Source organism: Aquarana catesbeiana, linkage group LG03 (genome assembly GCF_042186555.1).
Source record: "Aquarana catesbeiana isolate 2022-GZ linkage group LG03, ASM4218655v1, whole genome shotgun sequence".
Lineage (NCBI taxonomy): Eukaryota > Metazoa > Chordata > Amphibia > Anura > Ranidae > Aquarana > Aquarana catesbeiana.
Window position 1 is genome coordinate 523,255,434 of NC_133326.1, and position 24,951 is coordinate 523,280,384.

Below are 24,951 nucleotides of genomic sequence, written 5' to 3' on the forward strand. Positions count from 1 at the left end.
TATTATGATTACTGTACACTTGTGGGTGAGTTTCCCATACTCTCGTTGAAAATGGATAATACTTTGTAAAAATTCTCTCTGGGGTTTCCAATTTTTCCTTCACCTTGCAAGAAAGCTATGGGAAAATGGAGACCTCCCTCAATTCTCCTAATGGCTCTGGAGGGTAGGAAGACCTGGAAACTGACTGGAATAAATGCAAGAAGCCAGTGGATGACTCAACCGACCGATCTCCACCCAAACGTGATGTCTCGGTTACTACCCTTTAAGTGGGCAACCAGCCCTTGACCATAAATAGATGACCTTATATACTTGTAAGGCTAAGAGTGCAGAAATCTTATTTATTTTGGTTTTGTATTTTCAGGAGTCCTCTGCCTTCCAGACAGTTTGAACCTCCATAGAGAGCACCAAAGACCCAATAAACCAGGTGATGTACAGATGTTTAGCCAATCAGAACTGAGGACTATAGAGCAGTCTTTGCTTGCCACACGTGTGGGAAGTATTGCAGAGCTCAGTAAGTACAAGTCTGTGAATATTCTTTCTCCTTCTCCCCTCTTTCCTCCTGTATCCTCCAGCTACACACAGCATTCTGCAGCAGACAGCCATGGTAACTAAAATATATGCAATTCATCTTAGTCCACTGTAATTATGGCAGTGCAACAAAGATGAATGTACCTGTCGCTGGTATGGAAAATTGATTTTCATCTGTTATGAGAGGATGGATTATGTGTATTTGTGGCTATATAAATGTATGTGTGTGTGTGTATATATATATATATATATATACACACATACACACACACACACACACACACATATGTACATGCAGTACGCTACGTATATGTATGTACACTAGCCATAATTTCTGCGGCAATAATTTGCACTGTGCATTTTTTCCCACAGCAGACAATCAAAAATTTTTATTTTATGGCCCTTTCACACATATTTTTTTATTTTTTTATTTTAGACCCCTGTCCATTTTTTTATTGCTAGAGAATCATATACCATACAGACTTCTGAGCCATAAATGAGGGTAGGTGCACTGCCCACAGGTGGTGCACTAATCACAGGATCTTCAAAATGCAGAGAAATTTAGCACTCAAATAAGGTCCAACTGGAAAGGTTCACTCAAGTTCCATACCAGAAAAAAAAAAAAAAACATTTCAGGGACGCACCAGTCAGTTCTATTTGTCACCTTACTAAAGTGGTTGGGATTCCCCCAGAACCATTTTTTCTGATATGGGACTTAAGTGAAAATCTCGACTTGTACTTAATTTGAGTGCTGGCTTTCGCTGCACGTTGAGGTTTTTTTTTTTTTCGTTTTTTTTTTATGCTGTCTGTGTCACCGCTAAGGAGAAACATCCTCTTTCTTTGTCTTAGTGACCATCGTCAATGGGTCAGAATATGATGGAAAAATCCACATTTCTGAGTTATATCCAGAACAAGAATAGAGGGGAAATCTTCCAACAGGGATATCTGTTTTTATGACAACTGTCAAAGTGGATTTCCCTCAGTTTGAAAAGGTTTCCTCCTACTTGTTGCTGTGTCTACAGGAAAGGAAGTGATGAGAAATCTCCCCTTTTGATATACTATATAAACTCCTGCCACTGTTCAGAAATATGGCTGTTTACAACTTTATTGGTCTTAGTATAAGTTTAGCATTGCAATCCTAAGCTCCTGTATGCAGCAGATTTGTTGAAATTTAGATCTTATCAATTCACTGATATGGCACATTGAAAACATCGGGTCATTGTGACCTGAGGTTCTCAACATAGTGCTGTCAAGTGGCTTATTGTAATTTAAACTAAGAAATAATGTGACAGGCTGCTACTTCCCGAGTTACTTCCAGGAGTGTAAAACCCGCTGGTGAGATTAGGTCACCAGAGACCCAGCATAGTGACAACATAAGAGTTTACCGGTGACATCATTATCATATATGTGTAGTGGAAGCTTCTGAGCATAATCCTGTGTGTAGATAGGCTCTTCCCACTATAAGTAGGCTTAAGATTCACTAATGTGGCACTGTCGGGGCAACTGCTTAAGGCTTATTCTTATTGGGCTATTATGGTTACTGCATATCTTAGGTCTCTTCATTTTTTTGTTAAACTTTATTATATTTTGCTTACTATCGATTTTGCTTCTCAGATATTACAAACTGGAATGTCAGTGCAGAGCTTGTCAATAGGCGGGATGACAGTGCAGAGTTTGTCAGTCTGTGTACCATGCCTATTACCTAATTTCTTCAATGATGAGCTCAAAAAGATGTCTCTGTTGAAATCCCAGTGCAATGAAAAAAACTTTTTTAAAGCTACTCTTCAGCTGCTAAGATCTTTTACTTAGAACTCTTTAGAAAAATGAAACTAAGGATGTACGTATGTGTCCTCTGCAATACTTAGTTTGTTGGTTTTGTCCAGAAGTTGGAGTTACACTAAATACCAAATGTATGGATTAGCACTAAAGATTAAAATTTTTGCTTTAACTGCTCAATTATGATATGGAAAGATTTAGGAGATTTCAACTGAAAAACTGTTTGATGAATCCACTTGTATCCTAACAACAGTTAAGACCCCTTCACACTGAGGAGTTTTTCAAGCGCTTTTGTGTTAAAAAAAAAAGCTCTTGAAAAGCTCAAGAAAAAGGCTTCCCTTTAAAATCAATGAATGTTTTCACACTGGGGCGATGTACTTTTGTTGCTGTGAAAATAATCCTGCTTGCAGCATTTTTGGAGCACGTTTGGGGAGCTAAAAAACAAAAACTCATATGCCGCGTACACACGGTCGGACTTTTCGTCTACAAAAGTCCAACGGACGCTGACGGACTAAAGCTGGCTGGTAATCCGATCGTGTGTGGGCTTCTCCGGACTTTCAACTGACTTTTTCAGCCTCAAATCCGACGGACTTTAGATTTGAAACATGCTTCAAATCTTTCCGACGGACTCGAGTCCGGTCGAAAAATCCGCTCGTCTGTATGCTAGTCTGACGGACAAAAACCCACGCTAGGGCAGCTATTGGCTACTGGCTATCAACTTCCTTATTTTAGTCCGGTGTACGTCATCACGTAAGAATTCGACGGACTTTTGTGTGATCGTGTGTAGGCAAGTCTGTTCGTTAGAAAGTCCGCCGCAAGTCCGTCGAAAGTCCGTTGAAAGTCTGTCGGACAGGCTGTCGGACTTTTGTAGCTGAAAAGTCCGACCGTGTGTACGCCCCAATAGGCGTACTGGCAGTTTTGAAGTGAACCAATGTGAAAGTGCCCTTAGGGGTTATTTTGAAAAAACTGGAGAGTGCAACATCTGGTGCAACTCTGCATAGAAACCAATCAGCTTCCAGTTTTTGCTGTCAAACTTAATTGAACAAGCTGAAGTTAGAAGCCGATTGGCTACCATGCACAGCTGCACCAGATTTTGCACTCTCCAGTTTTAGTAAATCAACCCCTTTGTCTTTTTCAAAAAGATGCAAAACCTAAATAGATTTAGTTTAGTTTGCTAAAGCATTGTAAGTCATAGCCTATTGCCATAAATACCTTCATTAAAATACTTGTTTCTACCATTTTTCTATTCTTTGTTGCATCTCAGTGCTGTTGATCTCTTGCAGCCACATCCTGTCTGTATGCACTCCAGCAATGGCTGCATAGCCTTTCCCAGGGCAGGTTCCTGAGGTGACAGCATTGGACCATGCCTGCCTAATGTGTGTTAAAACAGCCATTCATAGTCTCCCTTGGATGCTTAAGTGACAGAATGACAACAAAGAAGCACAGTTGACAGACAGGGACAGAACATTGTCACTCTGTAACAGGAAGTGCCTGAACTAAGACCTTCACAGCTTGGACACCATATATTATTGATGTATAATTAGTAAATGAAAGCTGCAGATTTTAAAAAATTGAACAGGATCGAGGGCACTGCCAAGCCACGCTGTGTGTATGGAAGCACACAGCCTGGCTTTGGAGCGAGCCCGCACAAGTGCCCCCACAGCAGCCGGCTTGCTATGGGGGCACTTGGAGAGGAGGAGGAGGGGACCATACTAGGAGGGGATTCCAGAAGAGGAAGTATGGGATTGCTCTGTTCAATACCTTTGCACAGAGCAGGTACAGTATCTCACAAAAGTGAGTACGCTCCTCACATTTTTGTAAATATTTTATTATATCTTTTCATGTGACAACACTGAAGAAATGACACTTTGCTACAATGTAAAGTAGTGAGTGTACATCTTGTATAACAGTATAAATTTGCTGTCCCCTCTAAAAAACTCAACATACAACCATTAATGTCTAAACAGCTGGCAACAAAAGTGAGTACAACCCTATGTGAAAATGTCCAAATTGTCCCCAATTAGCCAACCCCCCCCCCGGTGTCATGTGACTTGTTACAAGGTCTCAGGTGTGTTAAATTTGGTGCTATCACTCTCACTCTCTCATACTGGTCACTGGAAGTTCAACATGGCACCTCATGGCAAAGAACTCTCTGAGGATCTGAAAAAAAAGAATTGTTGCTCTACATAAAGATGGCCTAGGCTATAAGCAGATTGCCAAGACCCTGAAACTGAGCTGCAGCATGATGGCCAAGACCATACAGCGGTTTAACAGGACAGGTTCCACTCAGAACAGGCCTCGCAATTGTCGACCAAAGAAGTTGGGTGCACATGCTCAGTGTCATATCCAGAGATTGTCTTTGGCAAATAGACGTATGAGTGCTGCCAGCATTGCTGCAGAGGTTGAAGGGGTGGGGGATCAGCCTGTCAGTGCTCAGACCATACACTGCATCACATTGGTCTGCATTGCTGTCGTCCCAGAAAGAAGCCTCTTCTAAAGATGATGCACAAGAAAGCTGGCAAACAGTTTGCTGAAGACAAGCAGATGAAGGACATGGATTACTGGAACAAAGTCCTGTGGTCTGATGAGACCAAGATAAACTTATTTGGTTCAGATGGTGTCAAGCGTGTGTGGCAGAAACCAGTTAAGGAGTACAAAGAAAAGTGTGTCTTGCCTACAGTCAAGCATGGTGTTGGGAGTGTCATGGTCTGGGGCTGCTTGAGTGCTGCCGGCACTGAGGAGCTACAGTTCATTGAGAGAACCATGAATGCCAACATGTACTGTGACATACTGAAGCAGAGCATGATCCCCTCCCTTCAGAGACTGGGCCGCAGGGCAGTATTCCAGGATGATAATGACCCCAAACACACCTCCAAGATGACCACTGCCTTGCCAAAGAAGCTGAGAGTAAAGGTGATAGACTTGCCAAGCATGTCTCCAGACCTAAACCCTATTGAGCATCTGTGGGGCATCCTTAAACGGAAGGTGGAGGAGCGCAAGGTCTCTAACATCCACCAGCTCCGTGATGTCATCATAGAGGAGTGGAAGAGGACTCCAGTGGCAACCTGTAAAGTACAACAAAAAAGCAAATACTCCTGCGCACAGGTGTGTTGGCTAGGTGATCCAAAAGATCAAATTGAAAAATGGCTTTCGGCCTTGCTGCCCTCCAGGATAGGGGTATTCTAGTAGTAGACAAAAACACAAAGAAAAGAGGGCGCACCAGCCTAGTGCATTATCTTTTGGTAGATTTATTCAGAAAATATAATGAAAACTACTCACAAAAGAAGGAAACAATCACGCTTAAAAAGGTCTTTGACATATGGCAATCTATCTACTGACTGTTGTTCTCTTGCATAAGTAGCTGCAAGAGAACAACATTGTTAGGCTCTGATGAAGAAGGAATACCTTCGAAACGCGCCAGCCAGCTGCGGTTCGTATGTCCACTCTCCAGGACTCAGAGACTGTAATCAGTAGATAGACTGCCATATGTCAAAGACCTTTTTAAGCGTGATTGTCTCCTACTTTTGTGAGTAGTTTTCATTATATTTTCTGAATAAATGTACCAAAAGATAATGCACTAGGCTGGTGCAACCTGTGAAGCTCTGGTGAACTCCATGCTCAAGAGGGTTAAGGCAGTGCTGGAAAATAATGGTGGCCACACAAAATATTGACACTTTGGGACCAATTTGGACATTTTCACTTAGGGGTGTACTCACTTTTGTTACCAGCGGTTTAGACATTAATGGCTGTGTGTTGAGTTATTTTGAGGGGACAGCAAATATACACTGTTATACAAGCTGTACACTCACTACTTTACATTGTAGCAAAGTGTCATTTCTTCAGTGCTGTCACATGATGAGATGCTGTATATATAACATTTATCATTTTAAGAAAATCAGCCTTTACAACCCCTTTTTAAAGTAGTTGAAAACCCATACATAAACTCAGTGAAGTGACTAGCCACAGGTGATACACAGAGATACAAAACATCCTATATAAGTTATACTTATCTGCAACAATCTCTCATTCACTTCAAAGTGTACAGTTTACACTCATGGTCAGAAGGCAGGGGGCTGGGATCTGATGTCACACACTGCACAGTTAAGAGAGGAGAACTGAGTGTAATATGAGACCTGAGTGTGGGGAAGGGAAACACGCAATCTCATAGGGAAACATGCACTGCTCAGGCTGTCAGAGGCTGTGTACTGGAGCTCCCCTACCACCCCCTAATCCTTTGGAGTGCGCACAGCCTGTCAGAAATGCAGATAACAGAGGAATCAGACAGAAATCACACTCAGTGCTTTGAATTTGGGCAGGTACACACTATAGAAGATATGCTTAGTTAATTTTCATGTAAGAGGTTTATAACCACTTTAACTCCGGGCTCAGCCTCCTTCTTATCAGTCATCTGTAATGTAATTTGCCTGCCACTCCACATTGGCCAATCAGAGGAAGCCTTGTATTCATTTTAAAAAAATACAAGTCTTCTAAATGGTGATGTTGCAGTACGGGCAATTCTCTCTTTATTCAGCAGTATAGGAGAAGTCTCTGGTACTGCTACTGGAGCAAAACAAGCTACTACAGTATGTTACAGCCCAAGCAGCAGCCAGTCCATTCTGACATGCAAATAATTTGTTCGGTCCAAGCTGGCCTAAACAAATTATTTAAAGTGTTAAGGAACCTGGGATTTTCTTTTAAATAGAGAAAATATGCCTGGAGTTGGGCTTTAAAACTTATATGAAATTTTATTGATTAGATTTACATTTTCTCTAACGTGTTACTAAACCCACAACAGTAAAATCAGTCTGTATATGCAGTAAAACATGCTTGTTATACTCACTGTGACACCTAAGGGGTTAATTCTCTGCATTGTGTAAAAAGGCTGTGTGATCCTGACTCTCTGATCCTCCTCTTCTTCTACTGACTCCAGACCATTTCCTGATAGTACAGGCTGCACATGCTCCGTTTGGTGTTTATTGCTAAAGAGTTTTTTTTTTTTTTTGGGAGTGCATCTGATCAGCACAGGGCCAATCATCACTATCCAAACAGAGGGTCAGAGGAGAATGAAAACTCCTCCTACAAGCTTTAAGCAGACACTGATACAAGTCACAAGACTGCTATATACTGCTGATGAGAAAAGGTATTTAGCAGTTTATATTTATTAAAACGATTGCGTTTCCATGTTCTGTGTACTGTGGGAGACCAGATATAGTGAATGCAGGTTCCTGGGTTTAGTAACACCACTTCCGCCCCCCCCCCCCCTATTGTGGATTTACGTTGCTGCTTTGACGTTAAATACCGTGGTTATAGTAGCAGATAGCTGCCATAAACCTGGTATTTTCTTCAATGGCGGGCGGTCCACTTTCATATAAAAGTGGTCTCAGGGGAGGATTCGCTGCAAGATTACTTTTATCAGCGGCGGGACCCCCCTCCCGCCGCGTCCCGGTTATCTCTGCCGCTTACCGAATCCGTCGTTAGTGGCGGAGACGATCCTATCCTATTTTTTTATTGCTTTTAAGTGTAAATGTGAGATCTGAGGACCCTAGATCTCACATTAAAGAGGTCCTGTCATGCCTTTTTTCTATTACAAAGGATGTTCACATTCCTTGTAATAGGATTAAAAATGATCCCAAAAATCTTTTTTAAAGGGACAGTGCAAAAATATAAAGTAAAATAAATAAGAAAAAAAAATAAAAAATTTAACTTGCCCCGTCCCTTTGAGCTCACGTGCAGAAGCGAACACATACGTAAGTCGTGCCTGCATATGTAAACGGTGTTCAAACCACACATGTGAGATATCGCAGCGATCGTTAGAGTGAGAGCAATAATTCTAGCAAAAGTACTCCTCTGTAACTCAAAACTGGTAACCTGTAGAAATGTTTAAATGTCGTCTATGGAGATTTTTAAGCGTCAAAGTTTGTCGCCATTCCACAAGCGGGTGTAATTTTGAAGCATGACGTGTTGGGTATCAATTTACTCAGCGTAACATTGTCTTTCACAATATAAAAAAAATTTGGGCTAACTTTACTGTTTTCTTATTTTTTAATATAAAAAAGTGTACTCTTTCCCAAAAAATTGCGTTTGTATGACCGCTGCGCAAATACGGTGAGATATAAAGTATTCGTAAAAAGAGAAAGCTGCGCTAATAATGAATTAATAAAAAATAACCTGTGAATAAACACATTAAATACGTTAAATGCGTTTGTCACAAACACAGTAAAAAGTGCAACAAAATTGTCCACCTATGGTCAAACACTGATAAAGTGATAACAAAATATATATAATAGTGAACAGTGAAAAACGGAATGGAGTAAATCCCAAGTACACCATATATATTATATTATGAAATAAACCATATGGTGAAAATAATTGGGACAAAAATTTGGACAAATAAATATGAAAACAGTCTATATCATCAATGTTGAAGGCGATGGAACATTGCAACACCCAGTGACGAGTCTTCAGGGGACACAACTCTGTGTGGTGGTGGATTCACAGTTTAAGGCTTACCAGCTATACAAGCTAGATTAGCTTGTCACCCAAACCTGGGTATTGCGATCTCCCGCTGCTGTAAGAGGCTTGTAGGTAGGGCGTTCACTGAATACCAGCCAGATAAGATAGCGATCCGCGTGTGTTAACCTACACTCTCCACTTGAGAGACTTGCTGCTGTACCCGGGGCTATGGTTGCGTTTAATGTAGATATCCCAAATCTGGGACGTTGTGTGGTCCTGGCTGTGCTGCCCTGGGTGACAAGCTAATCTAGCTTGTATAGCTGTGCTGTGGAGGGGTGGGGAGTGCTGAGCTGTGGAGGGGCAGAGAGCGGCCGTCTCAGTCTTTCAGTGGCTCGCTGAGAGGCTGAGACGGCTATCAGTCCAGGCACCTGGCGGATCCAGACTTTATTGTCGGGATGACGCGGTGCCTGGACTGTTTCCAGTTACGTCAGCAGAGCACTTCAGACCGCTCTCTGCTGAAACCGGGTCACAGGAGTGGAAAACTAATTGCACTCCTGTGACCCATAGGAGAAGTCCAGCCCAACAAGCTCAGGTTGGACTTCTCCTTTAAGTGGTTAATATACATTTAATGACTGGCTGCCTAGACTTACTGCACTTTGCACATTCACTTTGCTCTTTACATTCCACTTCTAAATAATTCTGATTTACCTGGGTTCCCAAGTGAAAAAGTGGAAAGAGCGGTATTTAGAAGTAGTTCTAAATCATCAACTGGTTTATATAAAGTAGCAGTTAGTAATGTATATTTAAATAAACTTTAAACCTAAAATAAAAAAACTTACATAATTTGATGCCTTTACTTAGCATATTCACTATCATGTATTTTGAAGTTCAAGTAACTGCATACGAAATGAGATACTGTATTTGAAGTTGATATAATAGGCTCTGTTATTGTAGGAAAAATGCTGGAGAGCGAGTCTTCTGTGCAGAGGAAAATATTGCCGACTGCTTTACTACCTTCATTTTGAATGTCCTCTGATTTGATATTCCTCTGAAACACTTGTGTATCCAACCATGAATGTTATTAGAGCTGCTTGTACATAAACTACCTTGTAATGTACTGTTGCTGGGTTTTCTGGTCTCCGGGGAAATATTTTCCTATACACAGCTATACTGGCCATACTTTTGACATTTTTGTTGTCAATTTAGGCCCCTTTCACACTGCTGCGACTTGAAAGTCGGCCGATTTTGCCACGATTTTGCAGCTGCGATTTTGCAGCGATTTCAGGCAATGCCTGTGTAAACTTGAGGTCTGTGGACCTTAACTCGCATCAAAGTCGAACCAAAGTAGTACAGGGACTACTTTGAAGTGGGTGCAACTTGAAGTGGCACAGATATGAATGGTACTCATTGGAAATCATGGGGTAAGACTTGTCATGCCACTTTGCAATCCCAAGTCACAGGACAAGTGACACAAGTGTGAAAGGGGCCTTAAGAGTGTTCCATAAACTTTCAGTCACGTAACCTATGACTCAAGCTGTCATCTGTTTCCCAGCTCCATTAAAAATGACAGTTTGACCCCTTTCACACTGGGACGCGTTTCAGGCGTTTTAGCGCTAAAAATAGCGCCTATAAAGCACCTGAAAAGTGCCTCTCAAGCCACCCCAGAGTGAAAGCACGGGGGCGGTGCGCTTGCAGGACTGGAAAAAAATTCCTGCAAGCAGCATCTTTGGGGCGGTGGAGGAGCGGTGTATACACCGCTCCTCCACCGCCCCTGCCCATTCAAATGAATGGGCAGCCCTGCCAAAGCGCCTGCAAAGCGATTCGGCAGCGCCGCAACACGGGCGCTATTAACCCTTTATTTGGCCACTAGCGGGGGTTAAAAGTGCCGCCATAACAGCAGTAAAGCGCCGCTAAAACTAGCAGAGCTTTACTGCTAACACCCGACACTGTTTAACTTACATTGTCCCTTCTATTTCTGTATGTGGATGATAGCACTGTAATTATTGAATTAAAAATAAACATCTAAGGACCTTTTCCCTAATCGTTACACAGCTATCACATAACCCAGCTCTTTCCCAGCATGGAAACATAAGCAGGAGGAGCTTCTAGTCCTCTGCTGCTGGTCACATGTTCAAAATGAAAAAAAAAAAAAGCCTTTGGATTACAGAGTAAAAAAAGAAATAATTAATATCAATAAACTGTTTTAAATTGCTATAAAAAATTATGTTTGAAATGAAATCTTTATTATTTTTGCTAATACCATGGTGTTGGGCGGATTTCTGCCAATCACAGGCTTTGTCACACCCCTCCAGCCTATGTCTTAGAATACGAGGGAGGTGAAGCCTCCATCAATCAAGAGGTAATATCCTGCCCCCATTGCGTTTAGCTGGTTAGTGGACATGGAGGAGGAGGGAGGGAGTGGGCTGTCATTTACCACTCACTGTGTATACACCCACATATGTGGCAGTATAGTCACATGGGCTGCTCAGATGTGATAGGGAGGAAATGCTCAGCATAGAAACTCACTGAAAACTGAGCATGTGCAGAGCTGCCAACACTGCTCTGCAAAATCCCTAGCTGAATTGGGTACTTAAACAGAAGGGGGAGATAGAGAACAGCAGGATCAACCAGGTTTTTTGCAGAATACAGAAAACGAATCTCATAGTGACTGAATGAGTATAAACAGCATGTAATACAGCATTTATTGAAAGTTTTTTTTATGATGGGGGTTTAGTGACACTTTTAGACTTTAGAGGGACCTGACTGTGGATAGTGGGAGTAGAAAATGCTTCACCTTTAGAATGCGTAAACAATGCCTCAGGCTTGGTGGTCAGTGAGTGTAAAAAAAAAAGACTTAACTCCTCTGGTCAGTAGGAGGAGGAATAGTGCCCCATAATTGGTATTAGTGGGAGGAATAGTGTCCCTTTGTTGGTATCAGTAGGGTGCCCCATTGGTGGTTTCAGTTGAATGAACAGTGTCCCATTGTGGATGAGAGGAAACTGGGAGGAATAATATTCCTTAGTTGGTGTCTATGGGAAGAATAATGCCCCGCTGTTGGTGTCAGTGGGAGAAATTGTGTCTTGTATCTGTGTGAAGAATAGTGCCCCAAGGGCCGAATAAAGGCAAGCAAAGGACCACATTCAGCCCACAGTCCGCAATTTGGAGACCACTGACTAAAGATAAAAAAAACTGAACTGATAGCTTAAGCTCCCCTTCCCTGACCTAACCTAACCCACCATTTTCTTCTCCAGAAACATATTTACCTCTATCTGACTGCTGAGGGGCTCAGCTGTTTGTTTACATGCAGCGCCACAGTATTTAGTGTTATGCCAGTGCCATGTCTACACAATACAGCCCCATAAAGTTCTATTGAGCCATTTCTTCAGGCAAAAGATATTTGGGACACCGCCCCATTGAATTCCATATGGCCGTAATGCGCAAGTGCAGTCAACAGACTGATGTAAACAAACAGTGTATCTACGGCCGTCAGATTGAAGTAATAATGCGTACAGGGAGGGTGGATTAGATTGGTCAGCGAAGGGGAGCTTAATGGATAATTGCACTTTGTTTTAAAGTGCACATATCGCTTAAAATTGAGGATGATTAAAACTATTGGTGGCTGATGAAAACCTTCACACTTCGTGGCAAAACTGAGAAATATATGGCCAATATAAATGGTCACATTGAACTATTCATCTGTCCTATGTAAGAACATGTGTCAATACAAAACATTACATTTCCATTGCAACATGACACTGTACAAAACACGTAAAAGCACAATACAAAGCATATTGCAATTCCTTTATAACACAATTAGTGTATACTCTATATCCACAATTTCAAAGTATGAATTTAGCTATTTGTACTTTTTGCATTAAAGTAACATTCTATGAAAAAAATTACGGCTGATTACGGTTGAAATACACAAAAGTTGAAATACATGCATCGGGAATTGTAATTTAATTCACACACGCCGGTCACACTGACCGAAAACTATCTCTTTACCCTCCGGCCTCACCGAGGCGACCTGCACACGACTGCCCGGGCGACTTGCAAAACGACTTCTGTATAGAAGTCTATGCAAGTCGCCCCCAAAGTCGTACAGGAACCTTTTTCTAAGTCGGAGCGACTTGCGTCGCTCCCCTTAGAACGGTTCCATAGCACAGAACGGGAGGCGACTTGTCAGGCGACTAGGTCGCCTGACAAGTTGTCCCTGTGTGAACCGAGCCTTATTCAACTTACAGGTTTCTGTATAGCTTGCCTCCTGAATGGACAAGGAATGTGGTGATTCTAGTCCATAGTTCTTTGATTGGATTGAAGACAGAGAAAAGTTGAACCAGGAAATGGGAGTAATACTTCACTGTCTGTTCTGTCTGGATCATTACGATTATACAGAACTACAGATCCTTTGGCAGGTGAAATAGTTCAGTTATGTATTTCAATTGCATATTTGCATATTAGCTATTTGGAAATAGTAATTCCCTACTGTCTACTTGTAACATTTCTACATGGACATACTCTCCTTTAGCCCCATGTCACTAAATTGCAGGATCCCTGTCCTTTCATTGCTCTCAAAATTTGACCATTCCCTGCATTAAGGTAAAAAAATGTCCCATCATGTGTATTGCTCCCTCACGTCCCTTATACTTACCTGAGTCTTTTCTCAATCCAACATTGTGCCCATCTGCAGCAGCGCTGGTCTCTCCCCCTACACAGGACAAAGAGACAACAGTGGGAGCCGTTTTATTCTGCTGCTGTCAGTCAAATCCTGTGAGGAGGGAGGGTGGGGACTAGCAGAGTGTGTCTATGGATGCACACAGCTTGGGTTAGAATAGAGCACGCACATGCGCCCCCATAGCAGGTGGGTGGCTATGGTGGTGCACGCAGAACAGGAGGAGCCAAGAGCGTAGGCAAGGGACCCCAGAATAGGAGGTTTGGGGCCGTTCTTTGCAATATCATTGCATAGAGCAGGTAAGTATAACATGTTTATTATTTAAAAATAAAAAATAGACAGTTTTAAGCTGTCTAAATTGGCCCTAGTATGTGTGAATGTGAGTTAGGGACCTTAGATTGTATGTAAGCTCATTGAGGGCAGGGACTGATGCGAATGTAAAATATATATACAGCAGGTAAAATAAGTATTGAACACGTCACCATTTTTCTAGATAAATCTATTTCTAAAGGTGTTATTGACATGAAATGTTCACCACATGTCGGTAACAACCCATGCAATCCATACATACAAAGAAAACAAAACAAGTAAGTTCAGATACTAAGTTATGTGTAATAAAATGGAAGGACACAGGGAAAAAGTTTTGTACACGCTAAATGAAAATTATTTAATACTTCATACAAAATCTTTTGTTGGTAATGACAGCTTCAAGATGCCTACGCTTGTTGCCTGCATTGCTCAGGTGTGATTTTGGCCCATTCTTCCACACAGTCTTCAAATATTGAAGGTTCCGTAGGCCTCTTCTTTGAACTCTGATCTTTAGTTCTTTCCATAGATTTTCTGTTGGGTTCAAGTCAGGTGATTGGCTGGGCCATTCTATCAGCTTTCATTTTTTTCTTTGAAATCAATTGAGAGTTCCTTGGCTTTGTGTTTAGGATCATTGTCTTGCTGAAATGTCCACCCTCATTTTATCTTCATCATCCTGGTAGATGGCAGCAGATATTTATCAAGAATGTCTTGGTACATTTTTCCACTCATCCTTCCTTCAACGATATGAAGTTTGCCAGTACCGTATGCTGAAAAACAGCCCCACACCATGATGTTCCCACCTCTAAACTTCACTGTTGGTATGGTGTATTTGGGGTTATGTGCAGTGCCATTTGACCTCCAAACATGGTGTGTATTATAGCATCCAAAGAGTCCAATTTTGGTCTCATCTGACTATATTCTCCCAGTATTTCACAGACTTGTCTAAATGTTGTGCAGCAAACGTTAAACAAGCTTCAACATGCTTTTTCTTCAGCAATGGAGTCTTGCGTGGTGAGCATGCATTCAGGCCATGGCGGTTGAGTGCAAAATGTATTTTCTTTTAAACAATTGTACCTGCTAATTCCAGGTCTTTCTGAAGCTGTCCACAAGTGGTCTTTGGCTCTTGGACAACTCTTCTGATAATTCTTCTCACTCCTCTGTCAGAAATCTTGTGAGGAGTACCTGGTCGTGGCCGGTTTATGGTGAAATTATGTTCTTTCCCCTTCCGGATTATGGCCCCAAGAGTGCTCACTGGAACATTCAGAAGTTTAGAAATCCTTCTGTAACCAATGCCATCAGTATGTTTTGCAACAATAAGGTTGCAAAGGTCTTGAGAGAGCTCTTTGCTTTTACCCATCATGAGATGTTTGTTGTGATATTAATTTGCACTGACAAGGGGCAGGATTGCTTTCTAATTACTGATAGATTTCAAATTATATATAAAGGTGCAATTACTGATAGATTTCAGCTGGTGTCTTGGCTTTCCAAGCCTTTTTGCACCTTTATTCAAGTGTTCAATACCTTTTCCCTGTGCCATTCCATTTTATTACACATAACTTAATTTCTGAACGTAATTGTTTGATTTCTTTGTATGCATGGATTGCATAAATTGCATGGGTTGTTATTGACATGTGATGTCAATAGCACCTTTAGAAATATATTTACCTAGAAAAATGGTAACGTGTTCAATACTTATTTTACCCACTGTATGTAAGCTAGGGCCTCCCAGTGGGGGTTTATGGGACATTTTCCAGGTGGGATTTCAAATAAAGGGTATTTTTTTCCAGGATAACACTTATGCCGTGTACACACGAGCAGACTTTCCAGCAGACTTGGTCCGGCGGACCGGAATCCATCGGACAGTTCGATCGTTTGTGGGCTCCAGAGGAATTTTTTTCCCAAAAGTCAGACAGACCTAGAAATAAAACATGTTTCAAATCTTTCCGACGGACTTGAGTCCGGTCGAAAAATCCGCTCGTCTGTATGCTAGTCCGACGGACTAAAACCGACGCTAGGGCAAATATTGGCTACTGGCTATCAACTTCCTTATTTTAGTCCGGTCGTACGTCATCACGTACAAATCCGTCAGACTTTGGTATGATCGTGTGTAGGCAAGTCCGTTCGTTAGGAAAGTCCGTCAGAAGTCTGCCGAAAGTCCGTCGGATAGACCGTTCGACCAGTCTGGTCGAAAAGTCCACTCGTGTGTACGCTACATTAGGATCATCTTACATTCCTAGATGTTTCCTAAACCATAATAAATCTTCAATTTTTGAGTTCAGATCTACTTTAAATCCAGGTTTAGTCCTCCAGTAATAAAGAGATTGATAGGTGCAATTACTTATCTGTGTAACTACAAAGAAGTCATGAAAAATTTAAATTCTAATCTTTAATCTTAGAGGGCATTCCCAGACAGTAAAACCATGGCTAAGTATACCGTCACAAATGGATTCATCCAATAAAAATACATGGAAACAAAAGCTCCAGTGTTTATGCTAATAATGAGTTTTATTCAGCAGTTATGCTTCAAAATCTTCATGCAATCATACGTAAAAGCTTTGCTCTGCCCTAGATCAGGTGACTTACCATCCATGATGTTTTCCCTCAAGCCTCATCTAACTCATGACATCCCATTCCCTTGCTTGGCTACCCCACTTTGACCTCTGAACATGAGAAATCCCTGTAACCATTTCTTAGCAACGTAATTCGTAGAAAAAAAAGCAGAACATGATTTCCTCGGGGACCATTATGAGCAGTATCCGTTTTATGGTTCCTTGCTGGCCATATATGAAAATCCAACTAGACTGACTCAGATGGGAATTCCTGGCCTGGATTGATTCGTTAGTATTTTTGAGAGCATGTGTATGTGCACCTGTCTGTTTATTTATAAGGAATCCACAGTCTTTTTAAAGATTCTTTAAACTATTAAATATAACATCTTTTGTTTGGCTTACATTTTTTTTTTAAATCTGTTAATTAAAACAGACAATATAACAAATAGACAAAAAAACAAGAACAAAACAACGCAAATAATGAGGACCCACGCATGCGCTTCAAAGAAATGGCAAGTTACAATATTGTAGATCGAGCAAGGGCCTCTCCCAAAAAAGTTGAGGTGTGGCTCACGGCAATATGTACAGATTAAATTAAACATAGCAAGAATAAAAAATGCATGCCAGAGTGAGTTGGGAAGATGTTCCCATGTCGGGAAAAACCTGTGTATGCAATCAAAATTTAACAGCAAAGATTAAATGGTAGACATTGCAGAGGCTGTCGTGGGCTTGGCTAACCAACTGGACCATACTTTATTGTACTTCTTGGGGTAACCCCTATTAAAGTAAGTAACCTTATATAGAGGTAGGCTTTTATTTACCAATTGTTTCCCAAAGGCAAGGGAGGGATGGGGGCAGACTTTTTCCATTGCATCGGAATGGCCTTTCTGGAGTAGAAAAGGGGCAGGCTAACCAGGATTCTTTTGGCTACCGTGGGGATTACATTTTCCACCAGTCCTAACAAGCTGACTGCCATAGTGGGTCTCAAAGAGATCGATGTTACAGTGTCAATCATGGTCAGTACCTCTCTCCAACATCCAATGATGGCAGGACAAGTCCAAAAAACATGGAGGAAATCCCCAGGGGAACGGCCATTGGCTCACATTTTAAATTTTTTTTTTTCCATGTGTAGCATGTAATTACATAGTAACAGAAAAAAAAAGACTCCAGTTCGTCATGTTCAAAAAAAAAAAAGGCTTGCATTCTCGGATCATTAAACCAGCAACTGATCCAGAAGCAGACCCCTCGCGACAGGACAGGCAAAACAAGCAATTGCCTGGGGCCCCGAGCTGGCCTTGGCCCCCAGCCGCGCCGCTGGCCGTCGCTTCCTATAAGCTGCAGTCTGTAGCGTGGCCAAGCTCCTCTTCCTTACTCCTGTTCTGCCGGGAAAGGTCCCCATGGCGAATAATGACCCCCCTGTACTGCGCAGGAGCAGCGCTTGCGCAGCGTGAACAACAAGGGAGCTGCCGAAAATCTCCAAAGCTGAACAGCTGTGAGTGAGCTGTACATGGCACCTGCGCAATGAGCAGAACATTGTGCCCGACGCTGCTGCATGCTCCCGATGCTCGTGCTACTCTGCAAGGGGCGGGTGTATTACTGTGATATCACATAAGCATAATAACAATATACTGTGGCAAGTATTGTTAGACTATTGAAATCAATATCATGAAGATTGCAAAACCCGCCCTTAATGTGTTGAAACATGCCGTAATATAGCCACCCCTTGCAGAGGAGCACGAGCATCGGGAGCGTGCGGCATTGTCTGGTAGCATCGGGAGCGTGTGGTAGTAGTAGAATGTGGTGTTCAATGTGGTCTTCATTGCGCAGGCATGGTGCACAGCTGACTTTCAGCTGTGTATGTTCGGCTATTTTCGGCTCGGTAGTGCTTCGTACTGCGCAAGCGCTGCGCCTGCACAGTACAGGGGGGGTCATTATCCGCCGGGGGAACTTTTTCGGCAAGACACCTGCAGTCCGCACGGTACAGGAGATTCAGTTTCCTGTTCCCGGCCAGACTGACAGGAAGTGCACACACTGAGTGCTCACTTCCTTTCAGTCTTGCCGGCCGGGAACAGAAATCTCCTGCCGCGCGGGAGGGGGGTTAAAAAGATGGGGGGCCTCCATGTCCATTTTGCTTGGGGCCCCCAAATTCCTTCAAACGGCCCTATCCAGAAGAAGACAGAAATCTCTGAATGTAGGGTGTGCTTCAGTTTGTTCTTACAGAAAACAAAATCCTTAATTATCCTGAAGTACAGTGAAAGACTTTTCCACATTTACACAGCTTCCACAAAGAAACCTTTTTCATATGCGCAGGGTAAAGCTGAACTCAGGCAAACAGCTAAATAAACAGATGAAATGCATATACAGGTGCTGTTTTACCTGCCAAAGGATTTTCATCTAATCTCATCCAGTTGTTAGATTCATACTGTCTGGCAGGGTGGGAGATCTGATTTTCCTCTATTGCCGTCAAGTAACACTTACAGGTCTTGTCCCAACACTTACAGGTCTTGTCCCCAAGCCTGTGACTGGACAATGCAAGGAGAAGCAGCACACTGATAAGCTCCCCTCTTTGTCACTCTGCTCTCTCCTCCTATCGCTGTGACTTTTGTTTTTAGCACATAAGCACTGCAACTCAACTGATTAGCTCTTAGTACTGCTTCTCCTGTCAGCAAGCAAGGCTGATACCAAATTTAGACAGTTACACTAGTGCATTAAAAATTACATTTAACCACATGCCGACCAGTGCACGACGATGTAATCGGCACAATGGCACGGCTGGGCAAATGGGCGTACAGGTACGTCCCCTTTAAATCGCGGCATTGTGGGCGTGCGCGCAGCCGCTGCGTACTCCGTTACTCGATGTTCACCGGGGGCCTGCGATCGTGTCACGGAGCAGCTGAACGGGGAGATACCTATGTAAAAAAGGCATTTCCCTGTTCTGCCTAGTGACATGACAGAGATCTACTGCTCCCTGTCATCGGGAGCAGTGATCGCTGTCATGTCAGTGGTAGCCCATTCCCCCCACAGTTAGAATCACTTCCTAGGACACACGTAACTCCTTGATCGCCCCCTAGTGTTCAACCCCATCCCTGCCAGTGTCATTTACACAGTAATCAGTGCATTTTTATAGCACTGATCGCTGTATAAATGACAATGGTCCCAAAATAGTGTCAAAAGTGTCCGATGTGTCCGCTATAATGTCGCAGTCACGATAAAAATCGCAGATTGCCGCCATTACTAATAAAAATTAATAATAAAAATGCCATAAATCTATCCCCTATTTTGTAGACGCTATAACTTTTGCGCAAACCAATCAATATACGCTTATTGCGATTTTTTTTTTACCAAAAATATGTAGAAGAGTACATATCGGCGTAAACTGAGAAAGAAATTCGTTTTTTATATATTTTTTGGGGATATTTATTATAGCAAAAAGTAAAAAATATTGTTTTTTTTTCAAAATTGACGCTCTTTTTTTGTTTATAGCGCAAAAAATAAAAACCGCAGAGGCGATCAAATACCACCAAAAGAAAGCTCTATTTGTGGGGAAAAAAGGACATCAATTTTGTTTGGGTGCAACGTCACACAAAGTGCTCTGGTCAGGAAGAGGGTAAATTCTTCCGGGGCTGAAGTGGTTAATGATTCACGAATTAAAGTGGAGTTCCACACAAAAATGGAACTTCTGCTTTTCGGAACCCTCCCCCCCTCCGGTGTCACATTTGGCACCTGTCAGGGGGGAGGGAGGTGCAGATACCTGTATAATACAGTTATTTGCACCCACTTCCGGGCATAGACCCCCGCGGGGGGGTCTACGCCACTTCCCGTCCCCCCCCCCCCCGCTGTCTGCTGGGAGACACACGGGTCCCAGAGGCAGCAGGGACCATTCAGATTGCGCAGCTTGTCTCGCGCATGCGCAGTAGGGAACCCCTTACCCGTCCTGCCAGCATCCGAGGACCGAGGAACGGTTCGGCCACGGGTGCCGACATCGCGGGCGCCCTGGACAGGTAAGTGTCCTTATTTTAAAAGTCAGCAGCTGCAGTATTTGTAGCTGCTGACTTTAAAAAAAAAAATTTGGCGGAGCTCCTCTTTAAGGCAGAGTTGCATTCCTTTGTGTCTTTATATTTGCATGCAGTTCATCTTTACAAGAGATGTATGGGTTTTTGGTTTTTCTTACATTTTAGAATCATACTTACCTTGGTGGATGCAGCATTGGTTCAATGCTGCATCTGTCCCCCCGCCGGCTCTAACTGAAAACCAAGCTATCAAACACCGCCAATCACTTGTTTCTCAGAGCTCCCTGAGCAGAGACCTGGTAGCTGTCAGTCACCTCTGTCTGCTCGCCCTCCCGCGCCCACTGGAGCACTGGGCTGTGGAGGTGGTAGAAGCGGTAGGCTCAGGCTCTCAGCAGCTCACTGAGCGGCTGAGCCGGGTGCCAATCCAAGCATGTGGGCAGATCCCGAGCATATGGTTGCAATCTTTCCCGAGCCTGGACTGGCTCTGTGACGTCAGCCGACAGCAGATTTCAATCCGCTGTCTGCTGAAAACAGAACAAACTGCACTCCTGTGATCCGCAGGAGAAGTACAGCCAAACGAGCTTTGGCTGTGCTTCTCCTTTAACGTATATCTAAAGACAGAACTTTCTGAATAGAGCAGGAAAGGGTCCAAAGAGATTCCAATTCCCTTCAAAGACAATTGTCTGATTAGGCCTGATTCACACTTAGGCACCATTGTTTTTTGATGCATTTTGCATTTTGCAGAAATGCATGGGAATTTTTTAACATGGGTTCCTATGGAACATGTTCACATCAATGCATTTTTGTACCTTTGCGTTTTTGGAAAGGGTCAGGGACTTTTTTTCATGCAAAATGCAGCGTTTTGCATGTAATAGAATTCAATGGACCAGCATCAAAAACGCAAGTACAGCGTTTTTGCGGCGTTTTTGATGCGTTTTGCGTTTTTTGGCGTTTTTTTTTACTGTATACAGTCTAAAAAAAACTGTAAAAAAAAAAAAAAAAAAAAGCAAAACGCTGCAAAAACGTGGCAAGCACCACAAAAAACACTGTAGAATTGCTCAAAAGCAACATGCATAGATGTGAATCGAGCCTTATGCAGGTTGCAGTTTGCATATTGCAGGTGCATTTTGCGTTTTTCAATACACATTTTTGATCCATTGAAGTCTATGGAACCAAAAACCAGAAATAAATCCCATGCACAGATGTGAACTACATCCATAGGAAACCATGTTAAATAGACTGTAGTGTGTTTCTGCAAAACTGAAAACGCACTAAAAAATGCATAGATGTGAACCAGGCCTTATGTGACATAACTGTTGCCTGGGTAAAAGTTATGTTTCTTATGTGTGCCAATGCCATATTCCAACTATAAAAAATATATTTTGCATATATTTTGATATTTAACTTTCCAATCACTTGTGTGGTAATGAGAGATTTACATTTGTACGACACATATATTAGGTTGTTTCCCTTTTAACAAGAACAGCAGGCAGCGAGATCCCTAAATCTATGTCAGGATTTACAAACCTTATTTAAGAAAACTGTGAGAAGAGAGGAAGCTGACACTGCTGATAGCTGACTGTTGCCGTGATCTGTGCAGCCTCTTGTCATTCCATCAGTCGGGAAATCAAGGCTCCCCACACAAAATGGCTGTCTGATTGACCATGATCAGAATTCCGCAGCCGCACCGCGTCTGAAAATAACCCGCGCCTGACAGGACCTGTCAAGGTATTGACTGTAGTATCATGCACATTCAATTGAGAGCATTCCATAGCACATCTATCATGACCACCAGTCAGGAGCACAATGGATTAAATTAAATTCTAGATGCAACATCTATTAAAGGGAAACCAAAATGCTTTTGGATCCCTTTTATTTTAACATTGTTTTGAAGATTATAAAAAGAGATAAAGGTGTTGATTTGCTGCTTCCAGGAAAAAAAACATGGATTTTTGCATTGGGGTAATGTGCCGTAAAAAAACCACACAATTTACTATGTGTTACTGCAACATGATAATACACATTGCACAGTGCAAATCATTTTAAATGGCACTCCACTACACTAAACCAAGGTAGTTGTGTCGTAGCATATCACAATGCATGAGAACGCACTACCGTACTTTGTAAAGTGATGCACCGAAAAACACACTGCACATTTGATTTTCAGTCTGTTGGCAACCCATTTAAACGAATGGACTGAGTTAGCGCAATGCACATTAGGGTTCGTTCACAACACCCGTCCCTTGTGTGAGGGATGCGTGGCTGTGGTCTGTGTTTTTGTAACAAAAGGCACTCTTTCTTTTTCTTTTTCTTTCAACTTTATTGAAGTTTCACAATTTAAATCTTTGTCTGAGCAATTGAATAAAGTGTCTCCGTTGTGACGCACTGTGATGGAATGGCATCCGTTGAGACATTTGATGAGTCATGCTACATAAAAATGTAGCATGTCTGCATTTTTTACGCCAGGCACTACAACCCTACTCAACCCCACTCAAATATTGTGGAAAAGGTCACATAGAAAACCATTGTTTTCTATGTGCCTTTGTGTTGAGCCTGTGTTGATCTATGCAGATCTGCTCAGCTCAGTGAAGATAGTATATTTGAGCCCTCAATACATGGCATAGCACAGATATTTGCAGATACATTAACAAACCGCAACAATCTGAATGGGCCTTTAACCACCTTAGGACCGCCTGCCTGCAGTGCACTGCAGACGGGTGGCCGTGCAGGCAAAGTGATGTACTGGTACATCACTGCCTGGTTCCCGGTGAATGTACACGGCAGGAGTCTGTCAGCAGATGAATCATTGGACCTGCTGATCAGCTGTGTCCAGTCACAGCTTTAAACCCTGTGTTGACAATCAACACAAGGCTTTGTACAGAGGGAGCGATCTCTCTGTTTCTTATGCCTGCAAAGCAGGGATAAGAAGCAAAGAGAACTTTAGTATAAAGCAGCACACATTACACATTGTTAGGCACACATTTAACCCCTTGATTGCCATAGATGTTAACCCCTTCCCAGCCAGTGTCATTAGTACATTGACAGTGTATAGTATTATCACTGATCACTGTATTAGTGTCACTGGTGATGTCAGTGACAGGTAGTCAGTTCCCCCCCAGCGTCAGTTAGTGTCAGATTGGCCGCTGCACTATCGCAGTCCCATTATAAGTCGCTGATCACCGCCATTAGTAGTATTAATTTTTAAAAATCCAAAATAAACCATAGTTTGTAGAAGCTATAACTTTACACAGACCAATCAATATACACTTATTGGGATTTTATTTTACCAAAGACATGTAGCAGAATACCACAAGAAGAAAATTGCTCATAGAGCCATGCTTTTCAAGGTGTAGCAGAATACATTTTGGAGAGATTAGATTTTTATTTGGATTGGATATTTTTAAAAGGAGAAAGTAAAAAATATTGTTTTTTTTTCTCCAAAATTTTAGTTTTTCAACATTTTTTTTTCATATATTAAAAAACCCAGTGATGATCAATTACCACCAAAAGAAAGCTCTATTTGTGTGAAAAAAATTGATATAAATTGTGTTTGAGTAGAGCATTGCATGACTAGGCAATTACCAGTTAAATAGCAAACAATGGCCTGGTCATGAAGTGGGTAACATGGGAGCTGAGGTGGTTAAAGCAATCACCTGTCCTTGGTTGGTTGGTTATGGTCGGCGTATCTAATAATGGAAATCTAAACAACCTTGGAATTGTAACCATCAGGATTGCTGGTGTTACATGGCCCTAATTCAACAGCCTCTACTCTTCTGGGAAGGCTTTATTTGAAATTATAGAGTGTCCCTGTGGAAATTTGTGTCCATCCAGCCAAAAAAGCATTTGGGAGCTAATTTACTGATGTTGGATGAGAAGACCTTGCTCTCAATTTAAGTTTCTGTTCATCCTAAAGGTGTTCAGTAGGGTTGAAGTCAAAGCTCTGTAGAGGCCACTCATGTTCCTCCACACCAAGCTCATCAAATCATGTCTTTGTAGAGCTAGCTTTGTGTACAGGGGCATAGTCATACAGGAACAAAAAAGGGCCTTCTCCAAACTGTTAACACAAGTTTGGAAGGGCACAATTGTCCAAAATGCCTTTGTATGCTGTTGTATTAACAGAATTCTTTATTGTAATGGTGTTCAGTAGGTGTGAGGTTGGGGCTTAGTACAGGCCACTCATGTACCTCCACACCAAACTCATCAAGCAGGTCTTTATGGTGCTGGCTTTGTGCACAGGAGCAGTCTTGCAGGAACAGAAAAGTACTTTCCCCAAACTGTTACCACAAGGGTGGAAGGGCACAATTGTCCAAAATGCCTTTGTATGATGTAGTATTAACAGAATAATTTATTGTATTTTGGTCATATAGTGTATGTGTGATACACGGTTGTCCAAAAATGCTTAACTATATTGTATACCTCATTTAGGGCTTCATCTGTGATACAGACTCCATCTGTGATGCTTTAACTTCCGCCTGGGAAAGCTCTGTCAACTTTCGATGTCTTACCTGACTTTAGCACATTCCAATGTCAGAACATTCAGTCAGTTCACAGAAGGAATGTTTTATACATTTATATTTCCTTTCAGGAGGACCCTAGACAGTATATGTAGAGGAGTGTAATTTGAGGCTAGTGTTTAAAGCTAAATTGTTCTATT

General features: G+C 42.1%; 1 protein-coding gene across 2 annotated transcripts in view; it reads left to right on the forward strand.

The window, feature by feature from the left end:
* Positions 1-24,951, forward strand: part of ABTB3 (ankyrin repeat and BTB domain containing 3) — a 328,533-nt gene that overhangs the window by 178,963 nt on the left and 124,619 nt on the right. The window contains exon 2 of one of the 2 annotated variants that reach the window (XM_073621224.1): positions 362-511. The exons of the other annotated variant lie outside the window; for it this stretch is intronic. Within the exon in view, the coding sequence (XP_073477325.1) occupies positions 362-511 (150 nt within the window). The remainder of the gene's footprint in view (positions 1-361; positions 512-24,951) is intronic. 2 annotated transcript variants of the gene reach the window in all.